Source organism: Pseudoliparis swirei, chromosome 1 (assembly GCF_029220125.1).
Source record: "Pseudoliparis swirei isolate HS2019 ecotype Mariana Trench chromosome 1, NWPU_hadal_v1, whole genome shotgun sequence".
NCBI classification, from domain to species: Eukaryota; Metazoa; Chordata; class Actinopteri; order Perciformes; family Liparidae; genus Pseudoliparis; species Pseudoliparis swirei.
Window position 1 is genome coordinate 20381155 of NC_079388.1, and position 12500 is coordinate 20393654.

The following is a 12500-nucleotide window of genomic DNA, read 5'->3' on the forward strand; positions in this document are numbered from 1 at the left end:
TATCTGTGATATGTGTGTGTGTGTCTATATCGGCATGCGACAAGAAAGCAGTGTGGGTTATAGTGTGTGTGTGTGTGCTTGTGTGTGTGTGCGTGCCTGTGCGTGTGTGTGTGTGTGTGTGCGAGTAAACCCTGCAGTGTGTTTTGGTTTATTAATTTGTATTTGATGGGAACATGTGTGTGTGTGTGTATATATCTGTGAATGTGTGTGTTGGCTGCAGAAATATTATGTGTGTGTGTGTGTGTTTGTTCAGGTGTGTGTGTGTGTGTGTGTGTGTTTGTTCAGGAGTGTGTGTGTGTGTGTGTGTGTGAGATCCTGCAGTCAATTTCAGCCCTCGGTCCATGAAGCGTGTTCGTGTGTTATACGGTTGATGTGTTTTAATATGGCGGGCAGAGGAGTGTGTGTGTGTGCGGGTGTGTGTGTGTGCGTGTGTGTGTGTGTTGGTTCTCTGCATCTTTGGCGCTCTGTGTGTGTGTGTGTGTGTCAGAGTACTTGTGATAATTGCGAGTTGAAGATGTATGTGTGTGTGTGTGTATGTGTGGGTGTGTGTATGTGTGGGTGTGTGTATGTGTGTGTGTGTGTATGTGTGTGTGTGTGGACAAATTCTTGCATATGTGTGAGACTGCTCCACTTCCTCTTCTGTGTGTGTGTCATACGTGTGATGATCAGCCATCATCCTCCTCCTGCTCCTCCTCCTCTTCATCCCCCCATCTCTCCTCTCTTCTCCAGCCGAACAGGGTCATTTAATTATTCATCTCTCTCTTTATCTCTCTCACTGCCCTCTCTACTCTTCCCTTCTTCTTCCCTCCCTCCCTCTCTCCTCTTCTTCCCTCCTTCCCTCCCTCTCTCCTCTTACTTCCCTCTTTTCCTCGATCTCTCCTCTTCTTCCCTCCCTCCCTCTCTCCTCTTACTTCCCTCCTTCCCTCCCTTTCTCCTCTTACTTCCCTCTCTCCTCTTCTTCCCTCCCTCCCTCTCTCCACTTACTTCCCTCCTTCCCTCCCTCTCTCCTCTTACTTCCCTCTTTCCCTCCCTCTCTCCTCTTACTTCCCTCCTTCCCTCCCTCTCTTTTCTTCCTCCATCTCTTCTCCTCTTCATTTCCTCCATCTCTCTTCCTCTTCCTGCCTCTCTCCCTCTCTCCTCCTCTTCCTCTCCTCCCTCTCTCCTCCTGGCCATCCTCTCATTCTCTTTGCATATATTAATATTTAAATCCCTTGGAAAACATGGGACCACCTGTCAATCACCTTAAGCCCCGCCCCCAAAGCATCCCCTTATGGTCTGTGTGACTCTACAGACCATAAAGTATAAATGATGACATCATGCTGTATAGAAGAAGACTAGAAACTAGAGACTGAGACATAAACTCATGTTTACAATGTTTACTGAGGGAAGAAGAGTCACTATATAGACTTCTATACAAACAGAGTCGCCCCCTGGTGGTCAGGAGAGAGAATGCAGCTTTAACACATGAAGCATAGACTTCTATACAACCAGAGGAGTCTCCCCCTGGTGGTCAGGAGAGATAATGCAGCTTTAACACATGAAGCATAGACTTCTATACAACCAGAGGAGTCGCCACCTGGTGGTCAGGAGAGAGAATGCAGCTTTGACACATGAAGCATAGACTTCTATACAACCAGAGGAGTGCCCTGGTGGTCAGGAGAGAGAATGCAGCTCTAACACATTAAGCATAGACTTCTATACAACCAGAGGAGTCGCCCCCTGGTGGTCAGGAGAGAGAATGCAGCCTTAACACATGAAGCATAGACTTCTATACAACCAGAGGAGTCGCCCCTGGTGGTCAGGAGAGATAATGCAGCTGTAACACATGAAGCATAGACTTCTATACAACCAGAAGAGTCGCCCCCTGGTGGTCAGGAGAGAGAATGCAGCTTTAACACATGAAGCATAGACTTCTATACAACCAGAGGAGTCGCCCCTGGTGGTCAGGAGAGATAATGCAGCTTTAACACATGAAGCATAGACTTCTATACAACCAGAGGAGTCGCCCCCTGGTGGTCAGGAGAGAGAATGCAGCTGTAACACATGAAGCATAGACTTCTATACAACCAGAGGAGTCTCCCCCTGGTGGTCAGGAGAGAGCTCATTGGTCACTCCATCTGGTCTCCCCCCCCTCACATACTGTAGATACAACGATATACATGTTGTCCTCCCCTTGCGTGCCTCATCCCTCTCTCACGTGTTCTCTCTCTCTCTTTTTTTTTTTAAGACCGCTATATTTTTCTGCTGAGCACTGCAGTCTCCTGTAGTTGTGGTGCGTTCCTACCTCCCTCCTCTCTCTCTCCCTCCCTCTCTCTCTACCTCCCTCCTCTCTCCCTCCCTCTCTGCTGCTGTAGAGATTACGTAACTCAGCACCAACAGGCCGAGATGATGGAGGCAGATCAGAGTGATTCTCATGGAGGTGGAGACAGCAGGAACATGGAGGACATCCCTCTGTCGCCTGAGCACCAACATGTTGTTCCTCTAAAGGGCCACAACTCAACTTGACCCCAAAAACGACCCCTCGACCCCCTCAGACCCCTCAGCCCCTCGACCCCTCGAACCCTCGGGCCCCTCGACCCCCTCAGACCCCTCAGCCCCTCGACCCCTCGAACCCTCGGGCCCCTCAGACCCCTCGGCCCCTCAGAACCATCAGACCCCTCGGGCCCCTCGACCCCTTGGGCCCCTCAGACCCCTCGACCCCTCAGGCCCCTCAGACCCCTCAGGCCCCTCGACCCCTCAGGCCCCTCAGTCCCCTCGGACCCTTTTTAGGAAGTTATATTAGTTTGAAGTTTCGCAACATCTATTTTTATCACCAAAATAAAAGCTTTGCATATATATATATATATATATATAAATACATAAATATAAAACATATATATAAATATATAAATATATACACATATATTCACATATATATGTATATATATGTATATATATGTACTATATCTATAATGTGATTTTTTTCTGGTAGTCTAAGTTAATTAGAACTTCTCTGAACACAATTTTATTGATATAAAGTGTTTAAATGCAGGATTTCTACTTTTACCGTGAGAGTACTTTTACACTTTACTTAACGCTACGGTTTGGAGATATTAAATCAAAATGCTGCTGCTCGGGTGATTTTGAGGGCGAGGAGAAACAGAATGACGTCAGACTGTTGGCAGGCGTCTCGTGTTCTGCAGGAGGAACTTTTCTTTTTTATTTAAACCAAAAAAACTGCAGTACTTCTGGGTGGGGCTTAAAGAAAGAGAACGCAAGAGAGAATAAATCAGAATAAATGAAAAGAGGGCCAACATGAACCCCTCGACTCTTAGGAGGGGGTCACCATGGAGACCAACCTGTGTGTCGGCTTTAATATCCACAGGAAGGGTTAACAATAACACAACGGAGAGGAAAACAAGTCAAGAAAAGAGTTTATACAAACAAAGAGACGTTAAAAAAGACATTAAAGACGGAATAAAGATGACATAAAAACATCTCACTGCACAAGACATTAAAATAAGAGCATCGCGGGGGTTTTAGTGGGTTTTACATTTCTGGAAGGAAATGAAAGGATGAGGAGGAGAGAAGACGAGGGTGAGAAACACACTTTGATGATCGCCAGGCCGCAGACGACGAGGTCAGACGTCACCACGGACACGAGGGCGCCGCCACGGGCCTGGGAAGGATGTGTGAGGGTCACGGGGGGGGGGGGGTGATCCAGCCTGAAGGACTCGGGTCAAGACCAAAGAGAACGATCTTCCCCCAGTCCAGAGTATCAGTCCCAGAATCAGCCAATCGGCTCCTCTCAAAGGTAGTTCAGCCTCTAACACCTTCCTGTTGGATAAAAGTCCGCTCATCAGAATGGAGAGGTCAAAGGTCACGACCCCCGGGTCAAAACGTCACTTCCGGTCAAGTCAATAAACAAGTATTTTCACAATAAAAGTCCCGTCTGTTATTGTCCTTATTAAAGTCACTTCACAGGCTTCAACCGGCTTCCACAATCTGAAATACTAAACATTCATTCACTCTTATAACAAACATTACTTCTTGCCATAGAGTAAACAGTCCCCGATGCTTCATAATGCATTCATAATAATAATATTCTCCCTTATATTTCCTATTATAATATCTTTCTATCTGTATTCATTTAAAGCTCAAGACTACAGAATCAAAATAAACTATTACAACCGAACAAAATGTATAAAATATATATGAAAAAAGATTTAAGTGATGAAGCTTTGATGCGTCCAGAATTATATTGATATAAAGACTACTTTTACTTCTGCTCGTACTTTCAGTAACAACGCTTATTGGATTTCACTAAAGTATGACGTGTGAGGTCAGGACTCTTCCTTTATTCTTTTATATTCCTCATTTTGCTTATTTTTTCAAAAAGTGTAAGGTTACAGCCTCCGGACACGACTCCGATGAGTCAGAGGGTTTTACTTTATTTAAAAACACACTTATGTACATTTACCCTTTATTCTACATTCAGCCTTTCACAAAATAAGATTACTTCTTACGAGCAGTTCTTATATTTCAATATTCTGAAACAATGGCCGTTTCCAGAGAGAGAGAGAGTGAGTGAGAGAGAGAGAGAGAATGAGAGAGAGAGAGAGAGAGAGTGAGAGAGAGAGACAGAGAATGAGAGAGTGAGAGAGAGAATGAGAGAGAGAGTGAGATTTATTTTTTTGATTTTTGAAAAACACTTTATTTACATTTTCTAGCATTTACACCGTTTCTTTAAAAATAAAGTGTTTTAAAAATCAGGTTGTTTAAAATAAAAGCAAACAAAAAAAACATTTAAAAAAAATAAAACATGTTTTACCTCATAAAAAGTGGTGCAAACACCAGCTCCTCCTCCACCAAAGAAAAAACAATACCGTTAAAACACCAGCGTTGTTTAAAAGCATCCAGGTCTCCAATGTGTTTATAAAACCTGAACTCCAGCCAGAGTCTGGCTCTGATGTTACAGAGCCACACTGCCCCGGCCTCCTGCCCCTCTCTGTTTTCCACCCGGGACTTCCTAGTTAAATAAATGGCCATTTTGGCTTCGCCTGATAAAAAATGTAGGAGCTGCCACTTTTCTTTTACGTTTTTTTGTAGGCAGCTCCCATGATAAAAACCTTCTCTGTAAAAACCACATTAAAAAGACTAAAAACCAATGTTAAAAGAGCGAAAAAACTCAAAAGTCTCTTACACTCGTTAAAAACATGGTACATAGTCTCCCGGAGATCACAGAAGGGGCACTGGCTCAGGACAGCGGGATTGATTACCGAAATAAAAGCGTTGGACGCGACAGCACCGTGTAAAATCCGCCACTGGAGGTCAGCGGTCCTTTTCTTCAGGGGAGGCTTGTATAGGACCCCCCACTGCGGGCCAGGGCCTCCATGCCCAAGTCTCTCTGACCACACAGTGGGCGGTCTGTTGCACAGTCCGGACCTGTTGATACTCTTCACGAGGTTAAAATACAGTCTTCTTGTTTGCCTTGTTCAGTGTGCATGTTTCTGGGTGGGTTGTCCTTAGCAGGGGGCCGGTGAGTCCCCCTAGCCCCGGGCTGAGGGAGATGTCTGGGAAGGGGTCTGCAGGGTCCGACTCGGTCTTCTGCTGGCTGTAGTCGTTGAGGAGGCTCCTCTCCAACCCCGTCAGCCTCTGCCTCCACAGCTCCAGGAGCCTCCTCGCCACCCGGTCGGAATGCATCCCCAGCAGGGAGCCCAGGGCCGGGGGGGTCGCTCAGCGTCGGCCCCATTGCATCCACCAACTGCTGCAGGCAAAGGGTCTTTGTTCGCAGCAGCGCCCCCGTTAGTCCAGGGGTGACGCTGCTGCTTATTGTCTAGTTTTGCCCCGTGAATTAATGGTTCTCTCAACAACCAGAACAGAGAGTCAGACTGTGGGCACCTTTCGTGTTTAAAAAGGGCCCACGACTTAAAAACACCCTTCTAAAAAGGAGGCAGCCCACTTAGCTTTAAAATACTGGAGTCTATTAAAAACAGAGCAGTATCCAGCCCCAGGTTGTCAGCACGTCTGAGGATGCAGCTGGCCACATCTCGCCACACTAAAAATCCCGGACTCGTTAAAAACTTCTGAACAAACTGTAATCTAAAAGTGACCGTCCGGCTGGCCAGGTGGACAAGGCCCTGTCCCCCCTCCTCTCTGGTTAAAAACAGCACCCCCTGTGGCACCCAGTGTCAACCCTCCCAAAATAATCCACCATCTTCTTTTGTATGTTGGCTAAGAAGCCCGAGGGAGGGTCTAAATATGTCAACCTGTGCCACAGTTGGGATGCAATAAGATTGTTTAAAACCAGTACTCTACCTTTAAAAGACATCTGGGGGAGCAGCCACTTCCACTTGGAAAGTTTCCCCTCTATCTTCTCTGTGACGCCCTCCCAGTTCTTCTGGACCATGCTCGGCTTCCCAAGGTAAATCCCTAAATATTTAAAACCGTCCTTTTTCCATATGAGCTTTTGTGGAAGAACCGGGAGGCCGCCACGCCACTCCCCCACAGCGAGGGCTTCGCTTTTCTTCCAGTTCACCCTCGCTGACGATGCCGTGCTAAAATCATGTACTATTTGATTTAAAAGGTTTACATCACTTTGGTTCTTAATAAAAACAACAACGTCGTCGGCATACGCCGATAAAATAATTCTCTTACTAAAACCAGGTAAAACTAAACCATGAAGGCTAGAGCGTATTTTAATGAGGAGGGGCTCGAGGGAGAGTGCGTAGAGCATCCCGGACAGAGCACAGCCCTGCCGGACCCCTCTACTCACTCTAAAAGGAGCACACAGCCTGCCGTTTATCTTCAGCACACTCTCAACATTACTGTACAACACCTTGATCTTAGCTATGAAGCCAGCGCTGAACCCAAACTTCCCCAGAACTTTCCAGAGGAAGCCGTGTTCAACGCGGTCAAAAGCCTTTTCCTGATCTAGAGAAATCAGACCAGTGTCCATACCCAACGAGCTGGAGACCTCCAACACGTCCCGAATGAGGTGGACGTTGTCCACCATGGACCTGCCGGGCACACAGTAGGTCTGGTCCCGATGGAGGACCTGCTCCATAGCTCCCCTCAGCCTGGAGGCCAGGACCCTGGACAGAAGCTTGTAATCCACACACAGCAGAGACACAGGGCGCCAGTTACCGATATCCTGCGGGTTTCCTTTTTTTGGCAGTAGCGTTAGTACTGCCCTCCGGCAGGACATCGGCATGGAACCAGAGGCCAGACTCTCGTTGAAGACATCTAGGATGTCCCCTCCGAGGACATCCCAGTATTTCTTGTAAAATTCAGCGGGGAGGCCGTCGATCCCGGGGGCGCGCCCTCCCTGCATTCCCTGCAGGGCAGCTTTCAGCTCTTGGGGGGTTATGGGTCTGTCGAGCTCCTCATTAGTCTCCTCTGAGACCTGAGGCAGCTCCCCACAGAGCCCCTCCGTCGACTCTCCTTCCTCCCTATACTCAGTGGCATAAAGGGAGGAGTAAAACCCCACCGCTCGCTTCCGGATCTGGCTTGGCTCCACAACCGGCTGCCCTGCGTCCGTCAGCAGTGAGTGGATCACTCGCCCCTGCCCACTCCTCTTCTCCAGGCCGAAGAAGAAGCTAGAGGGAGTGTCCATCTCCGCGATGGTCTGGAATCGGGACCTGACCAGTGCGCCTTGCACTTTTACTTCGAACAGGTCGGCGAGAGCCGCCTTTTTACTTTTGAGGACTTCAATATGTCCTCGATCTCCTGTGGACTCGCTCAAACTCCCTCTCTCTCTCTCCCTCTCACCTCTCCTCCCTCTTTCCTTCTCTCTCTCTCTCTGTCTCTCTCTCTGTCTCTCTGTCTCTTTCTCTCTGTCTCTCTCTCTCTCTGTCTCTCTGTCTCTCTCTCTCTCTCTCTCAGCGTGAGAGGACGTGAGTTTGTGGAGCAGAGGCGAATTGTTTGTCTAACGGTGTTTTTCCCCGTTAAAAAGTGACGTTTTAAAAAGGTATGTTTGTTGTGAGTGTCTGTGGATTCACCTGAATGTCTGTGTGAGTTCACGGAGGGTTTTGTTTGTGTGTCTGTGTGCGCGTTAGCGGCGTGCGGCTAGCGGGGAGCTAACCGGGGGGCTAACGGGGAGCTAGCGAGGAGCTAGAGTCATGGAGGACTTGAGCTTCCTCACGCGGGCACACAGGATTAGAGTGGCGCCAAGTTTCCCGTGCTCGGAGGTGGAGGAGGAGGACGAGGAGGAGGAGGTGAGGTCCGCTGCCCATATGAACGGAGCGGTGGTGCTGTTACATTACATTACATGTCATTTAGCAGACGCTTTTATCCAAAGCGACTTACAATAAGTGCATTTCAACCTAGAGTACAAACTAAGAACAACAAGAATACAGGAAGTAACATTTCCTCAGCATAGTCGAACTACAAAAGTACCATAAGTAAGTGCTATTTAAGAGCCACTGAAGTGCAAATCTGTGTTTTAATCCAGATATAGTCGGAAAAGGTGTGTTTTCAGTCTCCGACGGAAGATGTAGAGACTTTCTGCTGTCCTGATGTCAGTGGGGAGCTCGTTCCACCACTGAGGAGCAGGACAGCAAACAGTCTGGATGTAGAGCGATGAGCTCGAGGTGCAGGAGTCACAAGTCGATTGGCTGTTGCCGAGCGGAGCGACCGTGCCGGGGTGTACGGTGAGACCATATCCCGGATGTAGACGGGGCCCGATCCGTTCAGAGCACGGTACGCCAGAACCAATGTTTTGAAGCGGATGCTGCTCCACCGGTAACCAGTGAAGAGATCGAAGGAGTGGAGTGGTGTGGGTGAATTTCGGGGGGCTGAAGATCAGTCGAGCGGCTGCATTCTGGATGAGCTGCAGAGGTCGGATGGCCTGAGCGGGTAGACCAGCCAGGAGGGAGTTGCAGTAGTCAAGGCGTGAAATGACCAGAGCCTGGACCAGAACCTGTGCCGCCTTCTGAGTAAGAAGAGGCCGTGTTCTCCTGATGTTGTGCAGCATGTACCGACAGGAACGCGTCGTCGCAGCGATGTTGGCCCTCAGGTTGACTGTCTAGTGTCACCCCGAGGTTCCTGGCAGTCAGGGGCGGGGCCAACACAGAGCTGTTGAAGGTGGTAGTCAGGTCATGGGTGGGGGAGCCTTTCCCTGGAAGGAATAGTAGCTCGGTCTTGTCAGGGTTGATCTTCAGGTGGTGAGCAGACATCCACTGAGAGATGTCGGTCAGACAGGCAGAGACTCGCGCCGCCACCCTTGTTTCGGCCGGTCGAAACGAGAAGATCAGTTGGGTGTCATCAGCATAGCTATGGTAGGAGAAGCCATGCGAACGAATGACAGAGCCGAGAGAATTTGTGTACAGAGAGAAGAGCAGGGGACCCAGGACAGAGCCTTGAGGAACCCCATAGTGAGAGGACAAGGATCAGACACAGATCCTCTCCAAGTTACCCGGTAAGTGCGGTCGTTAAGGTAGGAAGAGAAAAGAGCGAGTGCAGTGCCTGAGATCCCAGGTCCTGAAGAGAAGAGATAAGGATCTGGTGGTTCACGGTGTCAAATGCTGCAGAAAGGTCTAGAAGGATAAGGACAGAGGAGAGAGAGGCTGCTCTGGCAGTGTGAAGCTGCTCAGAGACAGCAAGGAGGGCAGTCTCTGTTGAGTGGCCGGCCTTGAATCCAGACTGGTGAGGGTCAAGAAGGTTGTTACTGTGGAGATAGGAGGACACTTGGCTCAAGATAGCTCGCTCCAGAGTTTTGGAGAGAAAAGGAAGAAGAGAGACCGGTCTGTAGTTGCTGACTTCAGATGGGTCGAGCGTGGGTTTCTTCAGGAGAGGGTTGACTCTCGCCTCCTTCAGAGAGTTGGGGAAACAACCAGTTGAGAGGGAGCTGTTAATAAGATGGGTGAGGAAGGTCAGAAGATCAGGAGCAATAGCCTGGAGAATGGGAGACGGGACGGGGTCAAGGGGGCAGGTGGTCGGTCAGCGGAGGTCACCAAGCTAAGAACTTGATTGGGAGACAAGGGGGTGAAAGAGGAAAGAGAGGGGGATGAAGAAGTTAGTGTTGGTGAGGTGATAGAAGATGGATTAGTAAAGGAGGAGCGGATGTCGTCTATCTTGTTTGTAAAGTAGTCGACAAAGTGGCTCGGCAAAAGGGTGGAAGGAGGAGGGGGACAGGGGGGATCAAGGAGGTTGGAAAAGATAGAGAAGAGTTTTTTGGGGTTAGAGAAGGAAGACTGAATTTTGGTCAGGTAGAACAAGCTTTTGGCTGCAGAGATAGAGGTAGAGAAGGAGGAGAGAAGAGATTGATAGAAGAGCAAGTCTTCCGCTTGATTCGATTTGCGCCATTTTCTTTCCGTCGCTCGCAGGGTGGCTCTCTCGGCGCGCACCGAGTCCGACAACCACGGAGCCGGAGAGGATTTCCGAACCGGTCGTGTCTTAAAAGGACAAAGAGAATCAAGAGATGAAGACAGGGAAGAGAGGAGAGTGTCTGTGGCAGAGTTAGGCTGCATGAGTGAGAAGCAGTCAGTCGAGGGGAGAGCAGATAGGACAGAGGAGGCCAGAGAGGAGGCCAGAGGAGGCCAGAGAGGATGGACAGAGGAGGCCAGGGAGGAGGACAGAGGAGGCCAGAGAGGATGGACAGAGGAGGCCAGGGAGGAGGACAGAGGAGGCCAGAGAGGAGGACAGAGGAGGCCAGGGAGGAGGACAGAGGAGGCCAGGGAGGAGGACAGAGGAGGCCAGGGAGGAGGACAGAGGAGGCCAGGGAGGAGTACAGAGGAGGCCAGAGAGGAGGACAGAGGAGGCCAGGGAGGAGGACAGAGGAGGCCAGGGAGGAGGGACAGAGGGTGCGAATGTTGCGGCGTACAGGTGCAGAGTCTGTAGATATGGGTGGGTTGTCAGTACCATAGAGCGAGAGAGAGTAAGAGATGAAGAAGTGATCAGAGACACCGTCGGTTCGGGTCACCGTGGCCAACGTGCCTCCTTTTATACAAGAGGAGGTGATTTTGAAGGAGCTGGTGAAGCACGGGAAGGTGGTGTCCCGGCTGAAGAAGATCCCCTCAGGGTGGAAGTCCTCCCGGATGAGGCAGTGTGGTCCCACCGGAGGCATCTCTCATGATCCTGAACAACAGGGGAGGAGAGCTCCGCCTCCGGGTGTTCATCAGGGTGGAGAGCTCCGCCTCCGGGTGTTCTTCAGGGCGGAGAGCTCCGCCTCCGGGTGTTCATCAGGGTGGCCGGGCACGAGGACCCCGTGTTCATCTCCTCAGGGAACGGGAGGTGCTTCATCAGGGTGGAGAGGGGCACAGAGCCAGGGACTGCCACCGGTGGAGAGCTGCTGAGCAGAACACCAGCAGGGCGGCAACCAGGGACTGCAGGTACCCAGAGGGGGGAGGAGAGGGAGCAGGCAGAGACGGGGGGTGCCCAGCAGGTTGTGGAGGAGGAAGAGGAGGGGGGCACTGGTCCAGTCCAGCAAGGTGAGGAGGGAGAGGAGGAGAGGAGAGAAGAGGGAGGGGCTGGTGCTGAACAACAGGTTGAGGAAGAAAGGGGCGGGGCTGGTAAGGTCCAGCTGGGTGAGGAAGAGGAAGAAAAAGAAGAAGAAGTAGAGAAGGGAGAGTCAGAGGAAGAGAGGGGGGCAGGTGCCAGAGAGGTGGTGCTGTCGGACAGTGAGGTGGACATGGAGGGGGAGGAGCCTCAGAGTCCCCCGGCTAAAGAGGAAGAGGAGGGAGGAAGGAGAAAACCCGTAGGCGAAGAAGGTGACGGCGGGCAGACGGAGGTCGAGGAGGAGAGGGGCGGAGCCAGAGTCCAGCTCGGAGGAGGAGAAGGGGGACTAAAAGACTTCCTCCGCAAGACGAAGCAGGTGTGGCACGTAAAGGTGGAAGACCACTTCTGCAGAGACAAGTTCTTCCTCTCTGCCACCTTCCTCACGATGAAGACGAGAGAGGAGCCTTCACTCCGCAGGAGGTCTACAGGCTGAAGAAGATCTGTGACCTCAGGAAGGTGCTGCTGGAGGAGGAGGAGGAGGAGGAGGAGGAGGAGAGGGCGAGAGGCGAGGGCGCCTGAGGGGGAACACCTCCTGGCCTCAGGGAGCAGCTTTGTTTGTGTTATTAATGAACTTGAGCATCAGGAACAATTTTCTTTTTCAGGATTGGTGCTGCAGTTAAAGAGAAACGTGTTGATTGTAATTTGGTTTATGTGGTGCACGGTTTGAAATAAAGCTTTTCAAAAATCAAAAAGAAATCTCTCTCTCTCTCTAACCTCTCCTCCCTCTCTGCCTCCCCTCAGGATGTCGATCGTCAGCGTCGTTGCCAGGGAGATCTTGGACTCCCGGGGAAACCCCACGGTGGAGGTGGACCTCCGCACGGAGAAAGGTGAGGAGACGAGGAAACGACAACAGACAAACACAGTAGAACACAACAGAGTGAAACGACAACAGACAAACACAGTAGAACACAATAGAGTGAAACGACAACAGACAAACACAGTAGAACACAACAGAGTGAAACGACAACAGACAAACACAGTAGAACACAATAGAGTGAAACGACAACAGACAAACACAGTAGAAC

General features: G+C 50.3%; 1 protein-coding gene across 2 annotated transcripts in view; it reads left to right on the top strand.

Annotated features, from left to right (window-relative positions):
* LOC130202375 (gamma-enolase) overlaps positions 1 to 12500 on the top strand; it is a 24448-nt gene that overhangs the window by 270 nt on the left and 11678 nt on the right. For both annotated transcript variants that reach the window (XM_056427905.1, XM_056427987.1), the window contains exon 2: positions 12217 to 12302. In XM_056427905.1, coding sequence (XP_056283880.1) covers positions 12218 to 12302 — 85 coding nt within the window. In that variant the 5' untranslated portion in view covers position 12217. The remainder of the gene's footprint in view (positions 1 to 12216; positions 12303 to 12500) is intronic.